Source organism: Dromiciops gliroides, chromosome 4 (assembly GCF_019393635.1).
Source record: "Dromiciops gliroides isolate mDroGli1 chromosome 4, mDroGli1.pri, whole genome shotgun sequence".
NCBI classification, from domain to species: Eukaryota; Metazoa; Chordata; class Mammalia; order Microbiotheria; family Microbiotheriidae; genus Dromiciops; species Dromiciops gliroides.
In genome coordinates this window covers 2,691,363-2,714,498 of record NC_057864.1, presented here as the reverse complement: position 1 = coordinate 2,714,498, position 23,136 = coordinate 2,691,363, and the positions used below count along the sequence as shown (strand labels likewise).

The 23,136-nt window shown below is 40.3% G+C and overlaps 1 protein-coding gene across 1 annotated transcript in view; it reads left to right on the top strand.

Moving 5' to 3' along the window:
- The window catches only part of MSH4 (mutS homolog 4), a 68,539-nt gene that overhangs the window by 28,039 nt on the left and 17,364 nt on the right, over positions 1-23,136 (top strand). Inside the window, exons 9-14 of the mRNA XM_043999329.1 lie at positions 471-545; positions 3,462-3,526; positions 7,045-7,214; positions 7,690-7,826; positions 9,781-9,884; positions 13,189-13,313. Of these exons, the coding sequence (XP_043855264.1) occupies positions 471-545; positions 3,462-3,526; positions 7,045-7,214; positions 7,690-7,826; positions 9,781-9,884; positions 13,189-13,313 (676 nt within the window). The remainder of the gene's footprint in view (positions 1-470; positions 546-3,461; positions 3,527-7,044; positions 7,215-7,689; positions 7,827-9,780; positions 9,885-13,188; positions 13,314-23,136) is intronic.

The window sequence follows — 23,136 nt, the reverse complement described above, 5'->3', positions numbered from 1 at the left end:
TTTTTTGGGGGGTGAGGCAATTGGGATTAAGTGACTTGCCCAGGATCACACAGCTAGTAAGTGTCAAGTGTCTGAGGTCAGATTTGAACTCAAGTCTTCCTGAATCCAGGGCCTATGCTTTATCCACTGCACTACCTAGCTGCCCCTCTCCCCCCCCCCCCATGAACATCTTAATGCCCAGAAATGTAGCTGACATTTCTTGGTAGAATTTTGGATTTGAGGGGATGGAATTAACCTTTTGAAACTGGAATATAATTGGGAATTCATGTTCAAGACAGCATTGCTTAATAGCTTCTCACAACACTACTCTGGGGACCTTCTATGGAGTGACTGTCAGTTATTTTTGAAAAACTTAGACTTTTTATAATATTTTATAAATATGACATTATGACATTTATAATATTGGCGAGCAAAAATATTTCCTCATTAAATAATATTGAACCAATTGTATTTGTGTTTTTCCGCAATAGGTTAAAGCAGCTGAATCAAAGATAACAAATTTAATTTACCTAAAGCATACTCTAGAACTTGTGGATCCTTTAAAGGTAATTCTAAAAAATCACAAATACATTTTATAATATGGTTATTTGATGTTCTTCTACTATATTTAACTCATTTAAGACATATTTATGTGAAGCTGGATAACTAAATAGTATGATGTTTGCCTTACATATTGGACGGAGATCCAGGCTGGTGGATAGTGGTAAGAATGAGAGTCTGAGCATTTCATTTTTGTTTTGCTCCCAGAAAACAAATAGACAAAGGCTAACAGGAAGGAAGCAGAAGGAAAAAATAGAATTCCCACGTTTAGTTCCTTTTTTCATTCAGTCGACATATTCTGAGCAACTTCAGTGTGTAATGCGCCATGCTAGGATATTGAAAGATGTACAGATACAAGGTTTAGTCTCAGCTCTCACAGACCTTATGGTCTTAGAGAGGAGCTAAAAGTCATTCACATGTAACTGTAACACAGAACATAAACACGTCAAGTCGGTCAGCAAGCATTTATTAATTGTTTATATAGGCCAGGCACTGTGTGCAGCGCAGTAGGTATGAAGGAAGGTAAAAACAGGCCCAGGCTCCAAGGAGGGTACACCTCATTAATAGCCAGGGAGACGTAAGCTGTGATCTGAAAGAGGAAGGCACGCATGGCTGTGGGTACCTGGGAGGGCCTGGACAGACACGGGAAATGAAGACGTGGGGGTGCAGTGTGTCCCGGGTATTAGCGACAGCTGGGAGATGGAGCACGGCAGGCCAGTGTAGTGGCTAGGCAGGGGACAGGTTACAAAAGATTTTAGAGGTGAAACAGAGGGCTTTGTATTGACTCACTGGGCAACCCACTTAGCCTCTGTTTGCCTTAGTTTCCTCATCCATAAAAAGAGGTAGCAACTGCACCCCCCTTTCCCTCCCAGGGTTGTTGTGAGGATCATAGAGCACTCGGCCCAACACCTGGTACCTGGTAAGTTCTGTCTAATATTAGCTCTTAAGGGGAGTTACTGGAGCTCCCTGAGGGGAGCAGAGTGACCCCTTGGAAAAACCATTTTGGTAGCTGAGTGGGGGACAGACAAGAGTTAGAAAACTCCAGGCAGGAACAGAAGTGGGGAAGGCCTGGGCTAGCATTGTGACTGTGTAGAGAGAAGGAGACACGCAGGAGATCCCGTGAGAAAGTAGAAATGACTTTGTCCATGGATTGAACACATGGGCAAGTGGGAGTGAGAATCTAAGGTTGTTACCAAGGACTAGAGCACTTCGACAATAATGGGGAAGGTGAGGAGAGGGGAGGATTTGGGGGAAAGAGAATGAGTTCTGTTTTAGAAATTTGAGATGTCCAAGAGGCTGCTGGTGATGTGAGCTCAGGAGAGAGATGAAGGCCAGAGATAAGGATCTAGGAACCGTTGGTGTAGATCATTACATTCCTGGGAGCTACTGAGACCACCACAGGAGATAATGTAGAACGGGCTCCTTCACCTGAAGTCTGTGAACTTGTTTACAACAGCATTTGGCTCATTTCAAATATAATCGCTATTTCAATAACATTGGCTTCCTTTGTTATCTATATTGTTTTGTCATTTAAAAACAGTAGAAGGGGTCCATAGATTTCCATGGACTAGCAGAGAGGCCCACGACAGAAAGCAGATTAAGGACTTATAGAGAAAAAAGAGGAGAGCCCTGGATAGAACCTTGGGGGCACCCACGGTTAGCAGACATTACCTTGATGAAGATCCGGCAGAGGAGACACTTGAGCAGGAGGAGACCAGGACAAAGCAGGGTCAGGAGAAGCTAGTAGTGAAGAAAAGCAGTGTGGCCAGTAGGTAGCAAACTGCCCTGGGGGTGTAGAAGACTGGGCTTCAGGTCTTCTCTCTGACACACACACTCCTACGATCATGAGTAAGTGTGTATCTAGTGTGCCAGCCCTCCAGCCTGAGACTCCATTGCATCCATCAGTGCAAGGAGTTTCAGCTCATAGAGTTCTATAGGTCTGTGAAAGCACAGATCTGAACCAGAAACAATAGGAAAGAGAAGCAGGTGAACAACATATGATAGGAACGTAAGAGTGGCAAAATGGTATTGGAGCTTGGAAAAGAGAAAGGTGACCTGACAAAGTGCATCAGGGAAAGCTGCTTGGAAGACCGAGGTAGGTTTTCAAAGGTCCAGGCGGTGGCATGGTTATTCATAGGAGATTGAGAATTGGGAAGGGCCCTAGATGTAGTTTAATCCAACATACTCATACTGTAGATGAGGAATGGGCACTCCCAATCAGTGAAGCCCGGGGCCCGTAGGGCAGACTGATTTTCCCACCGTCACACTGGGCCATATGTGCCATGTCCATAATTTGAACCCAGGTCCTGCAGATCTGGTGTTTCCTCTAGGACTATATCCCCGTGGTAATGAAATCTTTGAAACAAAGCCCTGAGTGCCCCCTCTCCTTTGACAGGGCCGGTGGCATTGTTTCTGTAGGAAGTTGTGGGATGCCTTTTGATAGGGACAGAGTTACAAGGGCAGCTCTGGCAGACTAAATCTGTAAAGATTTTTACAAGAGCTAACACTGACCCCTGAGAAGAGGCACGTTGGCTAAAACCACAAATTAAGTGGTTCTTTTCTTTCCACCTTCTCCTGTGAATGTTACAAAGTTTGCCTGAATTCAAAGAGACAAACAAACAGCCCTAGATTTTGCATGAAGGAACTGCTTAACCCCATTGTTTCACTTTATGCATGTAGTACAGCACTTTGACCACTAAACTATAGCCCAGTTTTATTATTTATGATGCTATGCATTCCATTAAATTAAGTAAGCACAGACCTCTCTAGTAAATAATTGGAGTATAATCATTTGAAGCTTTGGTTTGGTGAGCAAAACTTTTAAGGAGGAATTCAATGTTTAAGATCGTAATAGATCTTGATTTATTAAGGTGAAGGAATTAATATTCATTCATCGTAACCTTAAAATTTTTATTTAATAGGCACTGCTGAAGAAGTGTAACACACCTTTATTAAAGGCTTACTACAATTCCTTAGAAGACAACAGGTATTGTTTCAACCTCTCTACTCAATGAAGATCTAATTTTTCCCTCATTTCTCCTGCTAGTTTTGAATGTATGGATAGTTAATTAGACTTTAAGTTACAATTATTCTATCTTTAGTTGAACATTTAATTTAAAATCATATTTCATTTTTTGGTTTGCAAATGTAGTCAGTGGGAAGATGGATCCTTTGCTTGTTTGTGCCAAGAGCATCCTCCCTTCACAACATGACTCGTGTCTGCGCCCTTCTCTTCCTTTGCCTGCACCCTCATTCAAACCTTCATCACTGCTCACCTGGTCTCTTACAAGACTCACTGTTTTCTTTCCCCTTGCCCATCCATCCCTCACAAAGCTTCCACACTGACATTCTTAAAGCATAGGTTTCATCTAAAACCACAGGACTTCTGACCTCTAGTCCACCTTCCAGGCTTACACAGGACTTCTCTTTGGGCACTCTGCATTGTCACCAAATGGGCTTTATCAGCCAAGCATTTATCAAACATTTAAAGGCATCTAGATGATGTGGAGGGTTGGTCCTAGAGTCAGGAAGACCCGAGTTTAAATCCAGCTTCAGAGAGCATTGAAAGGATCCTGTATGAAAGTGTAAATCAGCATGTTTTTTGTTGTTTGTTTTAAACGACAATAGTAATACATTCAAAACTCTTCTGCTTGTCTCTAGTTCCACCTGGACTTCCTTCTCCTCTTTGCATGTTTAAAAGTGTCACAGGCCTTTTTTTGTTCATCAAGACTGAAAACCGCTCTTGCCCACCAACGACCTTTTCCAGTTCAATCCCTCGTGAAAAATAAGCATAACCCGGCGACGCGGATCCACTTAGTGGCCACCCGGTAGCCCTGTGCACACGTACAGAAATGCCTGTTTTTGTTCCTTGTGCCTGTCGCTTCTCGACCAAGAGGCAGCTAACATGCACAACCGCCCATCTCCTGGAGACAAGGCTGGTCGGTGCATTGGTCAGAAGGGAAGCTTTCAGAGCTGCCCTTGCACAGCTTGTTTTCCTGCTTCTCCTCCCTTCAGGTTGTCATTTCCTACTACCTAGGGTTCTCTGAGATCATTTCTTATAGCCCATTCCATTAGCGCACCCCAGTTTGTTCCTCTAGTTGTCTGAGGCCGTTCAGGTCACCATTCCCCATGTTCTAGTCCTTTCCTTTTTGACCCCCTTGTCACTACCCTTGTTTTGTTTGGAACTGTTCCCTCTTCCTCAGTATTCTCTTTCTCTTAAGACCACTGCCCCTTCCAATTGCTGCTTGTTTTTCTGTTGAATTTGATGTATTCCCACACCAAACTCTTGTGTGTGTCTGTGTATGACTCTAACCCCATTTTGAATGTTTCAAGTAAGCAAGGTTCGTTTGATGCCCACCTCTTTCTCCATGTTCGAGAAAGAGAACTAGCAAGTTCTGTTCCTTTCTTCTTCCATTTATGCTAATTTAAGCACCTGGGCAGCTAGGTGGCACAGTGGATAAAGCACCGGCCCTGGATTCAGGAGGACCTGAGTTCAAATCCAGCCTCAGACACTTAACACTTATTAGCTGTGTGACCCTGGGAAAGTCACTTAACCCTCATTACCCTGAAAAAAAAATGTGAACCCCTTGAGGGCAGGGACTGCTTCGCTTTTACTGTGTGTCTCTTGCACTTAGCACAGTCTCTAACAGGGTCAGGGATAAGAGCATGCCTAACAGGTAAGGAAGGATGTATTGTCTGATTAGAAAAATCTAATCGAAAGGGCTTTCAACTGAAAAGGAAAGCAGAAGAACACTGCCAACAGATTCAGAGATGAGGAAGAAGAGAATTCTAGGCTTGGGAAGCAGCTAGTGACAGTGCACAGTGGCAGGAGACGGGGTGTCTTGTGGGAGGCCAGGGCCAGAAATAAACATTTCCGTTATTTCCTTCTGGGTTTTTTTCCCCTGCCACATACATTTGTTTACTTGCTGATTGATTAGGGTTTCCCGAATAAACTGTCCCGAATAAACTGTCATGTCATCAGCAATTCAGGGAATGGAGGGGAGGAGGGAGGCATTCCAGGTGTGAGGGACTGCCCACTTGGTGTATTTGACAACAACAGCAGCATTAATGTGACCCCTGAAAGTTTTCAGAGTTCCTGACAAGCACGATCTCATTTTCTCCTCATAACTACCCTGCGGGGAGGTGCTATTATTGTCCCATTTTACAGCTGAGGGAGTGAAGGCAGGCAGAGGTAAAGTGACTTTCTCAGACATAACTAGAAGAATCTGAAGATGAATTGGAATTCAGGTCTTCCTAACTCCATGCCAGTGCTCTACCCATTGCACCATCTAGTGAAATGCATAAAAGAACTGAGAATTACACCAATTATTACCATTCCCTGTGGAAGTTTAATCAATCAGTGTAGGTCAGTTATCACAATGAGACAAAAACGGTATAGAAACCTCCTTGATCAACACTTAGGAGGAAGATGATAGCCAAGGGCAACACTGGTTCAGAATATGGACTTACATGTAAAATAAAAACTTGGATCATTATTGAGTATAATTGGATAAAAAAGATTGAGAAGCAATAGAAAGATAACAGAGTTAATAGAAAGCTTGTTGATTATGATCCCAGGATCCTACAAGGATGAAACCTAAAGGACAGTTGATAAAAAGGTGTTTGATTCCTTCCCAGTTGGTCTCTCCCATCAGAATCCCTCTTGTGCAGAAAAGACGAGGGGGAGAGTGGGTGGATGGAGGAGAGCTTTTAGGGCTTTAAAGAGGGGATTCTCAAAGGACTGGAATGAGAGTGGGATACAAAAGCTTGGACAAAACGACCAAAGTAACTAAGAAAAGATAAATCGCGAATGACTCGTTTGCCTGCTTTCATCTTTATGCCAGGTTTTTATGAAATCATTTATAGAAACAGAATCTGAGAGGTCAGAAACTTCAGGTCTTGGCTGTCTGGTACAAACCATATCTCCAAGAATTCTCCCTGTCCCATGCCCAGCAAGTGATTCCTACTTCTGCTTACAGACCTTCAAGAAGGTGGGGACTGCCTTTTGAGGGGTCTCAGTTTGTTAGGAAGCTTTTCACAACCGCAAGCCTCAGTTGTCCTGCTTCTGCACCAGGGGATCGAACGGGGCATGTCAGGTCTGGCTTCCACATGATGGCTCTTCAAATATTGGAAGATAACTCCTGTAGGATTACCTATGGAAAGGAAACATGGCATCCGGGACATCTCAGATCAAACCCCCTTCTGCCTCCAACTTTGTTAAGGTTTTAAGTCATTTAACTTCTCTGAGACTCAGGTAGACTATAAACTCATAGTTATAGGGAGGGAGAAGGAGCGAATGCCCACAGTGAAATCATAGGTCCTTGGTAAGCCATTAGGACATTCACAACTATAACTTGTCACGTTGACTTTTTGCTCAACATGTATTTTAAAGTAATTTTTCCTGTGTGATGTCTAGTTCTTTATTGCTTGTCATTTGCTACCAGCCTATTTAGAAGACTTAAAAAGCGTATATTTTTACTTATGACTTACAAAATACTTTTTAAGGTTTGGAACTATACTTGACAAAATTAAAACAGTCATTAATGATGATGCAAGGTACTTGAAAGGATGTCTGAACATGAGGACTCAGAAATGCTATGCAGTGAAGTCAAACATAAATGAATTTCTTGATATTGCCAGAAGAACATACACTGAAATTGTAGACGACATAGCAGGTATTTGATTATTTGTGGAGACATATCATTCATAATGGTTTCTTCTTTGTTTTATAACACTAAAAAAAAAAACCTTTTCCGAGACATGTTATACTTATTTGCTAGTGAAGAGTGACCAAGAGTATATTCAATTTAGTTTTTTAGTTTCCCAAATAGATAAGTTAAATTTTATTTCATTTCTCATAATATAGTATATTGCTTTTTAGAAATAATGCTTTAATAGGTATGACAAACTCTTTCTATTCACAATATACTCTTGAGTTGCAGAATATGTACAAATAGGTAAATTTGTATGAGGATTTTTAAATGATTGTAATGTCTTACTATGATACGTAAGCAGGTATTGCTAATGTTTTAATGTATGAAGATTGAAATGCGGTTTTTCGATAGGTCTATAAAATTATAGAACAATAATGCTTTCAAATTAGATTCCTAATTAAACGAGACTTTTTTCTCTCCTTTCTGTGACTACTAGGAATGATAACGCAACTTGCAGAAAAATACCATCTCCCTTTGAAGACAAGTTTTAGCTCTGCTCGAGGATTTTTCATCCAGATGAACATGGATTGTACACCACTACCTGGTGGTCGGCTTCCCTCTGAATTTATTAAGGTCCATTCTGAAATGATCATTGAAATAACTTTTTAAAATATGGATTATGTGCACATACGTATAGAGGCATTCTCATGTTACAGGATTTAGACTTGTCCTTTCAATATGTCTTGTTAGATGTGTGCCATCTCAGATCTCTGTCACCTAATCCATTCATACAGGTCAAACAAAGAACCAGCCGTTTGTTCCCTGAGCCAAGAAGGTTGTCGCCCCCTGGCGGCTGCTATGGGGCGCCGCTCATCATTCAGGTCCTGCCACTCAGGCAGTCTCCTCCATGTTAGGTGCCTCTGTTCTTAGGCCCCATCCTTTTACGTGTTTGCTTATTACCTCCTTTTTGTTCTATTTACGAGCTGAAGTGCAGCCCCCAAACATCAGATTTAGAGGTGTGAGGGAGCTTAGGGATCTTTGAATATGGATTCAGAGCTAGGAGGAACCTCAGAGATGTCTCCTCAACCCTCGTCCCAGGGGCAGAGGTGTACTGGCACCAGCTGCTCCAAACCAAGGCTTGACACTGTTTTGTTGCTTGTCCAGACTGAAGAAAGCAAGGAAAAATGTGAGTAACGCGGGCTCTGCTCTCAAGTGTGCCATGAGGTTTTTTTGATCTGAAGAACTGCCCGGAGAGGCTGATTGACATATTGCTCATAAAGGTCACAGTTGGAATGAAAACCTAAAACCCATGCTTTTCTCACTCGACAATTCAGTGCTGCTGTCATTTAGCAGTCAACCCATCAATGATCATTTATTAAATACTTGGGGAGGAGGGCTGGCCTCTGGCCACTGTGGGTGCAGACCGGCAGACTAGATCCAGTAGTGGCTGAGGAGCGCCCACGGGGCTAGGGACGGTCAGAAGGGACCAGGTGGCTGAGACGCTGTCACGGCACAGGGGGCTGTTGACCCCACTGGGATTTGGGGAATGGGAGAAGATGGTAACATGGTCAGACCTGTCCTCTCAGAACATCACTGTGGCCAGTGCATGGAGGATGGGTTAGAATGGGGGAGACAAAGCAGGGCTATAGATGAGAAGCAGCCCAGGTGAGGAGAGATGAGGGCTGAAGGAGGCTATGACGTCCGCTACTTGTAGAGTCGCCTGTCTGGCCCAGGCCCTGATTGTCTCTCATCGGGCCTTTCTTTGGGCTTCTTGCCTCTTGTCTCTCCTCACTGCTCAGCATGGGTCTGATGCTGTCCTGCTCAGTAAGCCCCAGTGGCTCCCTGTGGTCTCTCGACTCAATTCTAAATCCTTCTCCTCGACATTGAAGTTCTCGCCCAAACTAATGACGAATGTACCCTGTGATCCATCCACATTGGCCTGCTCTGCGTCCCCCCTCAGATCGTCTCTGTGTGTCCTGTCCTGGCTATCCCCCGGCCTTTATATAGCTGCAGAGTACGCATTGAGGAAGAAGGTTTCGTTTCACCTCAAGAATGCAAAGCTGTGAGAACTGTTGTTTTGCAGTGGCTTAAGAGATCAGGGTTCTAAAGTACCTGAAGGCCACTGGCCAGATTCTTGAGTTTGCCAGTTGTGTCTCCTAGACGTCTGCTCTGGAAGCAGGGAGTATTTCTAACCACTAGTTTGGGCAATTCTGTTAAAAAAGGAAAAAAGGAATTCACGGACTATCATGTTTGTCATGTCATCATCACTCACAGGCAGCCCCAGGGCGAAGACTTCTTGACTTCAAATATGGGCAATCAGATGATTAGTCTATGAAATACATGACAGTTTTAGGCATTTGTTTTCTGACAGTAGTGTTTCTTATACACAGCAATTATGCGATCAGATAATAAATTTTATTTAGTCATTATTTTATTTAAAAGTTCTTTTGCTCTATATTTAGATAGGATAGCTCCCCCCACCCCCACCCAGTGGTTACCTTTTAAACCTTTCTTTTTATTTACTAGGAATGTTTTTATTTTAATTATAACTGGTGAATTTTAACATTTAATTTAAATTTCTCAACAGATTACTAAAATGAAAAACACATATAGCTTCACATCAACAGATTTGATTAAAATGAATGAAAGATGCCAAGAATCACTGAGAGAAATATACCATATGACTTACATGTAAGGAAATCTAAACTATTTAGCTGTGGAGCTAAACTGGTTTGATTTGTTATGCTGATGTTAATGAGTGATAATGTTAATCATATTAACTTCAGTTTATTAATTCTTTTCCTTTTTGGTTGGAAATGATCCAGAATCATGATTTTTAGCAAATAGAAAATATTATCTAACTAGGTTCCACTAGAAACTCTTAAGACAGTATAAATGGGTGAAATCAAGCATCTTCTCTATTATTATTATTATTTATTTATTTTTTTGCAGGGCAATGAGGGTTAAGTGACTTGCCCAGGGTCATACAGCTAGTAAGTGTCAAGTGTCTGAGGCTGGATTTGAACTCAGGTCCTCCTGAATCCAGGGCCGGTGCTTTACCACTGTGCCATCTAGCTGCCCCCCTTCTTCTCTATTATTTAACAAGCCTCTCTCTAAGCACTGGCTGTGTAGAGCCTTGATCTGGTCATTGGTGATGCAGATACAGAAATAAAACACCCTCATGGAGGGGAGACATGTGCATGTTTAAATATGTTCACAATGTAGTTGGAGAGGTGGGGAGCCCAGAATCACAGAGCCCCCCTCGCCCCCCAGAGCTTTCTCTAGAGGTCTGCACCCTCGCCGAGGGCTGTGTCACACGCTATCATGTGATACCTTCCTTAGAGAGTTATCAGGTGCTGAATGAGGCCTGACAGAAGAGGCTCTTGCCAGCGGGAGAAAGAGGGAAGGCTTCCTGGAGGAGAAGGGATTTCCAGTTGAGCTTGATGATAGGATGGGCCCCCAGGCGATAGGCCAGGAACTGAGAATTCAGGGTCTGGGTGGGGGGACATTCAGAAGAGCTAAGACTGGCAGGGGGAGGGGCGGCCAGAGTGTGGAGGGCCAAGGCTTGGCAGGACCCATCTCTGGGTATGAATTTCCTTTGTGCTCACCAGGAGCTGGGAAACGGACAGAAGTCTGTCCAGGCGGGCGCCAGTGCCCTCCGCGCAGAAAGAAGCACGTGGCTGCAGCTGTGGCTGTGCCCGCAGGCCAGGCCACGGGTTCTGCTGTCCCTGGACCTCTCCTGATTTCCTGATCTTCCCTAGCCTTCTCTAGCCAGCCCAGGCACAAAGCCCCTTCCCTGGACTGGGCCATCCTCTCCAGCTGTTGTATGTTGTTGACTGTGCCTTTCCTTGCCCAGGGTCACACAGTTAGTAAATGCCAAGTGTCTGAGGCCAGATTTGAACTCAGGTCCTCCTGAATCCAGGGCCAGTGTTTTATCCCCTGGGCTACCTAGCTGCCCCACACGGGCAGACTCTGAAAACGAACCTGAAACTATTCATGTCCACTGCTTTCATTTTCTTGCTTCTCACCATTTCTCAAACCCTTGCAACTTAGCCTCTGAGCCCATACTGCCTCTGGAACAGATCACCAACCACAGGCATAGCTTGAGTGTGGCCCAGAGCCTGGGGCAAGCATCCCCCTTGAGATGGGGCACTGTGGGTCATGCTTGCCCCACAGTGTGCTGGCACAGCCAGCCGGGGCTGTCTTGTCTGGTTGTAGCAGCAGGGATAGATTGTGAGAAATGCTGAAGAGCTGCAGTTATTATTACAGTTATTATTATTAATTGTTAGCAAGGCTGAACAGCGGATGGGCTGCTGGGAGGGAGAGTCAGCAGGACATGAATGAAGATCTGGCCTCAGACACTTCCTAGCTGTGTGATCCCAAGGGCCTTTGTCTCTGCCTCAGTTTCTTTGTCTGTAAAATGGGGATAATGATGACTCCTATTTCCCAGGGTTGTTAGTAAATCACTTAGAAATAACCCTCACAGTGCTATTTACATGCTCACTGCTGTTCTTGATTTTTTGGTTTTGTGTTTGTGGTGGTGGTTGTCAAGCTTGAGAAGATTCAAAGGTAAGCACAGGGTTACTAAAGTAAGAAACCTGGGAAGGAGGCCAGGTGAATAGCGCTGCCACAGACGCGTGAGAGTGGAAGATGAATAAATTTAAGGGGAAACTAGAGGTGTGAGGGATCGATTCCTGGTCAGAGATAAGAGCGTGCCTAACGGGGGCTGCTAAGGATATATTTGTCTGATTAGAAACATCTCATTGGAAGGGCTTTAAACTGAAAAGGAAGGCCAAAGGAGAAAACTGCATAGTAAAATGCACCGAAAGTAGCTGCAATGTAAGAAGAATAAGAATTGAGGAAGCCAGACGTTCACAGGAGAATCACAGCAGGGAACTACTGATAAAATCCATGGCATCCCATGTCTGTGCACAGATGCACAAGATTTAGACAGCGAGCAAAATGAGTCAGAGGCCCTAATTCAAGAAGCAAATGTATCTCACAGATCGCGCCTTGACAAGAGTTTGTGTGGAAAGGGACAGGAGGGTGGTGGGGTAGCATTGTCTGTGAATAAGATATGAATCAAGGTTCATCGGGAGCCGAAACAGAAACCATTTTTGTCATTAGGATGTACTGTAGGTTACCTGGACAGAGAGAGGAAATATGAGTCCAGGAAACAGAACATAAACCAGGTTTAGAGAAGTCAGTGATAGAGTCAGGGTGGGTCTCCAGTTATCTGAATGACATTTTTATCCTTTAAAAATGTAGGAAGCAACAAGCGGCAAGTTTTATTCTGGATCTGTTGGTTGGGGTGGGAATGTTAAGAAGATTGGGAGGAACCGATGATTTGGACTTCAAGGATGTAAGACAGCAAAAGAGAGGAAAGTTAGACCTTAATCTAGCATGTGCCCTGGGCTTGTGAGAACAGGTTTCAGAAAGTTTAATTGAGGAATATGTTGTGTCCCATGAGCTAAGACTCTGGGAGAATCAGCACAGAGATGGGAAGCTGTGAAGCTAAAGTTCTGTAAACATAAAGAGAAGCAATTTGGATGGGCAGAAAAAGAAACATTATCTACAATGATCTTTCTTTAAAATTCTGAAATGAACAAATACCAAATAATAGGAATATTTCCACGTACATGGTAGATTAGAAAAAGAGGCATGAATTGTCCATAAAATTGCAAGTGTCTAATATGTAATATTTAGTCTTTAGGATATCATAAATTAAACCCATAACTTCCACAGCTTTCCTGTTTGTGATTCCTTCCGGTCTTCCTTGTGTTCTGTGCATTGAAAAAGGTTTCAGTGGGCTTCGTTTTTCATTCCTCATTTTTTCTTTTTTGTTTCATAGCCACTTCCCAAGTCCCTCATGGGGCCTGGTTCGAGAGGATGTTCCCTCCTTCTGACAGTCCTCTTGCTGTTGTGTTGTAGTTACGTTTCGTTCTCCACGTTACCTCTAACACGGAGACACTAAATCCAAAACATTTGTTTTCAGGGTAGTGTGCCAGCTGCTTAGTGAGATTTACGAACACATTCACTGCTTGTATAAACTCTCAGACATCGTGTCAATGCTGGACATGTTGCTGTCCTTTGCTCACGCATGTACTCTTTCTGATTACGGTAAGTCACGTTATTATAAGGTTTAATTTCTTATTGTAAGCCTCCACTTTACAATAACAGGCTAGAATGTTTTTACATCTTCACTTGACATATGTCAAACAAATTCTCTTTGTCCCTGGGCTTCTAAATTTTGACATAACTTGTAGATCAGGGTTTCGACCACTAAATGTGTTATAGAACTTCAGGAAATCTTTGATTGCCTCAATGTACGCATTCTCTCTAACAATGCAGACCACAACCCGTGTGTACCTTTCCATCCTCTGTGACTCTTGTCCATTTCCTTTCACATATTTGCCCCCTGCCCCCCAAACTGCTCTAGGACCAGATGGATTCACAAGTCAGTCTTATCAGACTTTCAAAGAATGATTAATTCTAATATCTCCTAAATTGTATGCAAAAATAACAAAAGGAGGGATGCTATCAAATCCTTTCTGTAACACAGGTGTGGTCTTGGCAGTTAAACCAGAGAGGGTCAGAACAGAAACTAGAGACCAGTATTTCTAATTACCATGGATTTGTCTTTAAATAGAAGATTAGCAAAGACACTTAAACAACATAGCATAAAGATTAGACATTCTGAGTAGGTGGGGTTTATGCCAAGAATTCAGGCTTGATTTAATATTGGGAAACCTATAGGCTTAATTAACCATATCAATAACAAAATAAGAACTATATGACTGTATCAAGATACAAAAAATACCTTTTGACAAAACACAACACCAATTTGTTAAAAACATCAGAAGACAAAGGAAAAAACAGACTTTTCTTTAAAAAGATAAATAGTATAAAACCAAGAACTAAGATTATTTCAAATGAAGATTAAAAATTAAATCTTTTCCAGTAAATTCAGGGATGAAACAAGTAACTCTATTGTCATAATATCTATTTGACATAGTTCTAGAAGTACTGGCTGTAGCAAGACAAAGAAATTGAGGCAATATGCATAAGTAAAGAAGAAACAAAACTGTCACTTTTTGATGATTATATAATGGTGTACTTAAAGAACCCTAAAATGCCTACTAAAATTAATTGAAACAATTAATAACGCCAACAAACTTGCAAGATATAAAATTATTCTACAGAAATCATAAGCACTTCTTTTTTTCTTTTCTTTCTTTTTTTTTGGGGGGGGGCAGTGAGGGTTAAGTGACTTGCCGAGGGTCACACAGCTAGTAAGTGTCAAGTGTCTGAGGCAGGATTTGAACTCAGGTCCTTCTGAATCCAGGGCCTGTGCTTTATCCACTGTGCCACCTAGCTTCCCGAAATCATAAGCATATTTCTACAAGATACCAATAAAACACAGCAGGGAAGAAGAAATTCTGTTTAAAATTACTATAGAATATATAAAATACTTGGGAGTCTACTTTCCAAGATCTATATAAGAACTATAGAAATAAAATCATAGACAACTGTTTGCAGAAATAAAATGGACTTAAATTGAAAAAATCAATTGATGATGGGTAGGATGAGCCAATATAATAAAAATGACAATGCTACCTAAATTAATTTACTTATTCAATGCCATACAACTCTTAACTACTTTATGGAACTAGAAAAAATAATGAAATTCACATGGAGGAAAAAAGATTAAGAATCTCAAGAGAAATAATGAAAAGAAATAGAAATTAATGGGAGCCGGAGACCTAGCAGTGCCCATCTCAAATTACACTACAAAGAAGAAATTATTAAACAGCTTGATAGTGCTATAGGGATAGACACTACACCTATCTGTGTTCAAAGAAAAGGGGAAAAGTCCTTATAGCAGCTCTTTTGTGATGGCAGAAAAATGAGAACCAATGAGATGCCTATCCATAGGATATTGGCTAAGTAAGCTGTGATTTATAATTGTGATGGAGCATTAGTGTGCTTTAAGAAATGAGGAAATAGAATTTTTTGTAAATAGTATGTTATTTTTTCCAAATATATGTAAAGAGAGTTATCAACATTTTTATTAGATTTTGAGTTCCAGATTTTTCTCCCTCCTTCCCCTTCCTCTGCCCTAAGACAGCAAGCAATCTGATATAGGTTATACATGTGCAATCACATTAAATATATTTCTACATATCATATTGTGAAAGAAGAATCAGAACAAAGGGAAAAAGCCATGAGGAAAAAAAACCCCAATTTTTAAAAAGCAATAGAAAAGTGAAAACAGTATTCTTTGATCTGTATTTAGATTCCCTAGTTCTCTCTCTAGATATGCATAGCATTTTCCATCATGAGTCTTTTGGATTGTTTTGTACCATTGCACTGCTGAGAAGAGCTAAGTCTATCCCAGTGGATCATCACACAGTGTTGCTGTCACTGTGTACAACGTTCTCCTGGTTCTGCTCACTTCACTCAGCATCCGTTCTTGTAAATCTTTCCAGGTTTTCCTGAAATCAACCTGCTCATTATTTCTCACAGCATAATAAGTATTTCATTACATCCCTACACCACCACTTGTTCAGCCATTTACCGACGGATGGGCATCCCCTCCTTTTCCAATTTTTTGCCAACACAAAAAGAGCTGCTATAAATATTTTTGTACATGTAGGTCCTTTTCCCTTTTTTATCTTTTTGGGATACAGACCTAGTAGTGGTATTACTGGGTCAAAGGGTATGCATATGGGGCAGCTAGGTGGTGCACTGGCCCTGGATTCAGGAGGACCTGAGTTCAAATCCGGCCTCAGACACTTGATACTTACTAGCTGTGTGACCCTGGGCAAGTCACTTAACCCCAATTGCCTCACCAAAACAAAAAAAAAAAAACAAAAAACCCAAAGGGTATGCACAGTTCTATAGCCCTTTGGGCATAGTTCAAATTGCTCTCCAGAATGGTTGGATCAGTTCACAACTCCACCAACAATTAGTGCCCTAATTTTCCCACATCTTCTCCAACACTTATCATTTTTCTTTTCTGTCACATTAGCCATCTGATAGGTGTGAGACAGTACCTCAGGGCTGTTTTAATTTGCATTTCTCTAATCAGGAGAGCATTTATTCATATGACTATAGGCAGTTTTAATTTCTTCATCTGAAAACTGCCTATTTCTATCCTTTGACCATTTCTCAATTGGGGAATGACGTGTATCCTTATACATTTCAGTTCTCTCTATATTTCAGAAAGGAGGCCTTTGTCAGAAGCACTGGATGTAAAAATCATTCTGAGATTACTGAGCTTTCCTTCTAATTTTGGTTGCATTGGTTTTGTTTGTGCAAAATTTTTAAATTTCATATGATCAGAATGATCCATTTGGTGCGTTATCAGGCTTGTTTGGTCCTATCTCTTGTGTGCTCATAAAGTCTTCCCTTCTCTATACATCTGACAGGTAAAGTTCCTTGCTCTACTTACTTGCTTATGGGATCATCCTTTATGTCTAAACCATGTACCCATTTTGACTTTCCTTTGGTATATGGTGTGAGATGTTGGTCTATGCCTAGTTTCTGCCATACTGGTTTCTAGGCGTCCCAGCAGTTTTTGTCCCAGAGTGAGTTCTTACTCTAGGTGCTGGAGTCTTAGGGTTTGTCAAACAGCACATTACTCCGGTCATTTATTACTGTGTCTGGTGTACCTGACCTGTTCCACTGCTCCCCCACTCCGTTTTCTTAGCCAGTACCAAGTGGTTTTGATGATTGCCGCTTTATAATATAATTCTCGATTCCTTCATTTTTCCCATCAATTCCCTTGATATTCTTGACCTTTTGTTCTTCCAGATGAATTTTGTCATTAATTTTTCTAGCTCTATAAAATGATTTTTGGTAGTTTGACTGGCATGGCACTGAATAAGTAAATTAATTTAGGTAGAATTGTCATTTTTATTATATTATCTCAGCCTACTCATGAGCAATTGATATTTTCCCAGTCATTTAGATCTGATTTTATTTGTGTGAAAAGTGTTTTTAATTGTGTTCATATAGTCCTGGGTTATTCTTGGCAGGCAGGCTCTCAAATATTTTATATTATCTATGGTTATTTCAAATATAAGTTCTCTGTCTCTTGCTGCTGGGCTTTGTTGGTAATATATAAAAATGTTGATGAATAATATGAGTTTATTTTATGTCCAGCAACTTTGCTAAAGTTGTTAATTATTTCAAGTAGTTTTTTAGTTGATTCTTTAGAATTCCCTAAGTATACCATCATAACATCTGCAAAGAGTGATAGTTTTGTTTCCTCATTGCCTATTCTAATTCCTTCAATTTATTTTTCTTCTCTTATTCCTAAGGTTAACTTTTCTAGTACAATACTAAATAATAGTGGTGATAATGGACATCCTTATTTCACCCCTGATCTTACTGGGAAAGCTTCTAACTTATTCCCATTACAGATAATAATGCTGATGGTTTTAGATAGATACTGCTGTTGATTTTAAGGAAAGCTTCATTTATTCCTTTGCTCTGGTGTTTTTAATAAGAATGGGTGTTGCATTTTGTCAGAAGCTTTTTTATGCATCTATTGAGAGATTCATATAATTTCTGTTGATTTTGTGATTGACACGGTCAATTATACTGATAGTTTTCCAAATATTAAACCCACCCTACATTCCTAGTTTAAATCCCACCTGGTTATGGTGTATTATCCTTATGATCAGTTGCTTTAATTTCTTTGTTAATATTTTATTTAAATTTTTTGCATCAGTATTCATTAGGGAAATTGTTCTATAATTTTCTTTCTCTCTTTTGGCTCATCCTAGTTTAAACATCAGAACCATATCTGTGTCATAAAAGGAATTTGGTAGGACTCCACCATGGCATATATTTGGCAAAAAAGCTCCTAATTATTGCTTTAATTTCCTCTTCATTGGCGATGAATTCACCCTTTTCATTTTTTACATTGGTAATTTGATTTTATTATTTCTTTTATTAAATCAAATTAACCAAAGGTTTATCTGTTTGTTTTTTTCATAAAACCAGTTTTTAGTTTTATTTATTAGTTCAATAGTTTTCTTACTTTCAATTTCATTAACCTCTCCTTTGATTTTCAGAATTTCTAATTTGGAGTTTGGTTGGAAATTTTTAATTTGTTATTTTTCTAGCTTTTTTATTTGCATGCCCAATTAATTGATCTGCTCTTTCTCAGTTTTATCCATGTAAACATTTAGAGGTATAAAATTTCCCTGTCTTTTACCTCTTTTTGTGTCCCCAGCAGTTAGCATGGTATCTGACACATAGTAGGCACTCAGTAGACTGACTGGTTTAAGCACCACTAAACTACTCTGCCTTTTGTCTCTTTTTTATTCTTTAAATTTTTATTTATATCTATTTTTACATCACTTTCATTTCCAAATATTTTCCCTCAGGAAAAAAAAAAAGGAGAGAGAAGGAGAAAAACAGCTTGGTAAAATTAACCAACAAATCCACACAATCTGATAACAAAAGTAATTTTCTATGCCCATAATCTCCCACCCCTGCAAAGAAGGGAAGAAGGTTCAATTTCTCCTCTTCTTTGGGCCAAACTCAATCAATTTTTGGTGTTACTCTTTCCAGTTACAGTGTATTGTTGTTCAGTCACTTTTCAGTCATGTCTAACTCTTCATGATCCCCTTTGGGGTTTTCTTGGGGAAGATACTGGAGTAGTTTGCCATACACTTTCCCAGCTCATATTACAGATGAGAAAACGGAGGGACACCTCTTAATTATCAAATTATCTTAATTAAACAAAATTAAACAAAAGTTCTAAAGTCTTTCAAAGCTGTTTTTCTCCATAATGTATTATATAAATTGATCTCTTAGCTCTGTTAACTTCTCTCTGTGCCAGTTCATAAAAGCCTTCCTAGTTTTCTCTGAAATTTTCCATTTCATTGTTTCTTTTGGCAGAATAATATTCTGTTATATTCACATACCATAATTTGTTTAGCCATTGCCTAGGTATAGAACTTAGTTCTCAATTTTTGGCTCCCACCAAGGGAGTTTCTGTAAATATTTTTGAGCATATAGATGCTTTTCCTCTTTGATTTTTTTAGGGGGCATAGGCATAGTTTCAAAGCTTGAATGGCATAGCATTGAATAAGCAAATTAGGTAGTATCTCTTTTTATTCTATGTGTATAACCTACCCATGAACAATTAATATTTCTCCAATTATTTAAATATCTTTATTTTATGCAGAATTTTAAAAAAAATTAGATTCATATAATCCTTAGTTGAATCTTGGAAGATACATTCCCAGGTATTTTGTTACTGTTATAATTATTTTTAATTGAATCTCTCTTTTTAGCCATTCTTGCTGGTTTTATTGCTTATGTGTAGATAGGGAGAGATTGAGGATGAGAGAGAATGAGGAGGACAGAAAAAGAACAAGTCTAATTCCTCTTCCAAATGCCAGGCTTTCCATTACTTTGAGATAGCTATCATTTCCCCCATGAATGTTCTCTTCGTGAGCTGTACATTCTCATTCCCATCAATTGATCTTCCTGCAGCTTGGAATGGAAATCCTTCACTATCCTGCTGTCCTCTGGATGTCCTTCTGTTTATCGATCCCCTTCCAGAATCATGGTGCCTAGAACTGAACACAGTTCTCTGGAGGTGGGGGGTGTCAGGGGAGAATATGGCAGGACTGTTACCTCTTTATTCCAAGAAACCACGTCTTTCGTAACATCGCCCAAAATGACACAGTCATTTTGGGCTCCTTTAATACACTGCTGACTCCTTTGGTCTTACGTTCCATGAAATCCCCAGATCATTTTTAGACAAACTGCTGACTAAGCATGCTGGCTCAAGCTTGTACCTGTACTCTTAATTTCTTGAATCCAAGTGTAAGACTTTTATCTCTATTGAATTTCATTATGTTCAGCCTTTCAGGACCTTTTTAGATTGCAGTTATGTCATCCAGTGGATTAGCTATCCCTCTCAGCTTTGTGTCATATGCAAACTAAATAAGGATGCCAGACATGGCTTTATCCAAGTTATTGATAAAATATGTTAAAACAAGGCCCATCATAAATCCCTGGAGCACCCCATTTGAGATCTCTTTCTAATTTGACACAGATGCAAAAAATAAAATAAAATAAATAGGGGCAGCTAAGTGGTGCAGTGGATAAAGCACTGGCCCTGGATTCAGGAGGACCTGAATTCAAATCAGAATCAAATCAGACACTTGACGCTTACTAGTTGTGTGACCCTGGGCAAGTCACTTAACCCTCATTGCCCTGCAAAAAATAAACAAAATAAAATAAAACAATTTGACACAGAACCCCTAGTGACTTCTATTTGAGTCTAGATAGGTAGGATCCCATGGCCTAAATTTCTTTAAGGAGAATGAGCAGCTCCCAAGAATGAATTTCTGGCTAATACACAAATTATTCCAAGGATGAAAAGGGAGAATTATCTAAACAGAACCATGGGAACTCATTGACAGCTCATTTAAAATGTCTGTATAGGAGGTTGAAGTTGGGCACAAATGGCACACGTGTCGCTTTTCCAGACAATACAGAGTTGGGAAAGAGTGAGGATCTGAAAGGCACTCGACAGGCTAGACTAGTGTGATGGCCTGAAGCTGATGAAGTGAAATTCATTAGGATCAAAACATCATCTCAAAAATACAGAATGAGGGAGTCATGAAAAGACAACTAGTCCTCCGGGAAAGATCTGGAGGTTTTAGAAGACTATAGACTCAATAATATGGTGGCCAATAATATGATATGGCAGCCAAAAAAACCCAATGGTACAGTCTTAGGAGAGAGAGGTCATGAGAGAGGGGGTAGGGAGGGAGGGAGAGAGAAAGGGAAGGATGGAGAAGGAGAGAGAGGGGAAGGGGAAGGGGGGAGAGAGAGAGAGGGAAGGGGGAGGAAGGGGAGAAGGAGGAAGAGAGAGAGAAAGAGAGAATCCAAATGAAGAAATAAGCACCTCCATTACACTCTGCTAGTTAGACCACATCCTGTGGTCTACTATACTGTGTTCAGTTCTAGATACCACATTTTCAGAATGATTTTGATAAGCCAGACAGTATTTGGATGGGTAATGGGATTTGGCATCACACCATAGACTTCAGGATGATTTGACTGAAGAAAAGAGACATGATAAGTAGAGCATCAGCCAACATGGGTAAAAACCCATTTAAAGCACGAAATGTTAATTTTTATCTTGAATTTAGTTTATTCATAGGATGTTAGGTTCAGAGCTAGAAGAGACCTCATGAGTCACCTCGTTCAAACCTTTGTTTTGCAGAAGAGGAAACAGGCCTAGAGAAGTGGAATAATGTATGATTACACAATTAGTAAATGGAAGAGCTAGGATTCAAATTCCCAATGACTCAAATCAGCTGTTTAATATTCTACCATCAGCCTTATACTAAAGTATAGGAAGGAAAAAATGTAAAAGCTCTGTGTTGATCCAGCAATACCACAGCTAAGTTTATATCCCAAAGACATCCCCAAAAAGAGAAAAAGACCTATTTATACAAAAATACTTCCAGCAGCTCTTTTTGTGGTGGCCAAGAACTGGAAATCCAAGGAATGCCCATCCATTGGGGAATGGCTGAACAAGCTGTGCTATATGATGGTGATGGATTATTATTGTTCTATAAGAAATGACAAGCAGGATGACTTCAGAAAGGCCTGGAAAGACGTGTATGAACAGATGTAGAGTGAAGCGAGCAGAACCAAGAGAACCTTGTGCACAGTGACAGCAATACTGTTTGATGAAGAACTATGAATGACTTGACTATTCTCATCAATACAATGATCCAAGACAGTCCCAAAGGACTATGGATGAAACATAGTATCCATCTCCAAAGAGAGAACTGATATTGATGGAACAGACTGCAGCATGCTTTTTTTCTACTTTCTTTCATTTTTTTAAAATCAAGTTTTCTTGTACAAAATGATAAATATGTTAACGTTTTACATAATCATACATGTATAACCCATATCTGATTGTTTGCCATCCCAGGGAAGAGGAAGGAGAGGGAGGGAAAGAGGTATAAAAATTGGAATCCAAAACTATAAATAAAAATGTTTTTTTAATTATTATCATTAATATTATTTCCCTTTTGAATAGACTTTTATTTTCCAAAATATATGTAAAAACAAATTTTTAACAGCAATTTTTTTAAACTTTGTGTTCCAACTTCTCTTCCTCCCTCCATTCCCACTCCCCACCCACAAGAACTCAAGCAATTCAAAATAAGTTATACATGAGAAGTCATGGAAAACATTCCAACATTAGCTAGGCTGGGAGAGAAAATAGTAAAAGAACCCAAAACTTCAGATTAAGGAATTGTCAAAGAGGAAAAAAAAATTTTTTAAAGTGTTTCCATCTGTTTTCAGATACTATCAGTTCTTTCTCCGTAGATGGGTTGCAATTTCCATAAGTCCTTCAGGGTTACATTGGATCATTGCCTTGCTGAAAATAGCCACATTCTTCCCAGCCGATCATCCCCCACTATTGCTGTTATTTTGTATACAGTGCATGTCACTCTGCTTCAGTTCATGTAGGTCTTTCCAGGTTTTTCTGATGGTATCATGTTCATCATAACCTTAAGTTTGACAGAGAATCTTCTTCATAAAAGCCCAGCAAAGTAGGTACCATATGTTTTGCCATTATAGTCAATTGTCATAACTATTTCCCTCCGTCCCACTCCCTTCCCATGACATTTACTCTATTTTCTATCTTCTTTTAACCTATTCCTCCTCAGAAGTGTTTTACTTCTGACTGTCCCCTCCCCTGCTCTGCACTCCTTTTTTTTTCACCCTTCCTTCCTTATCCTCTTCCCCTCCCAATTGGGTGTGAATGTTATTTCCTCCATGAGCCCACTCCAATGAGATTAAGGTCTTTGAGCTAATTCTGTGTTCTAAATTTTTCTTCTTCCCTCCCTCCTCAACCCTTCCCATGAAATCAAGCAATTCA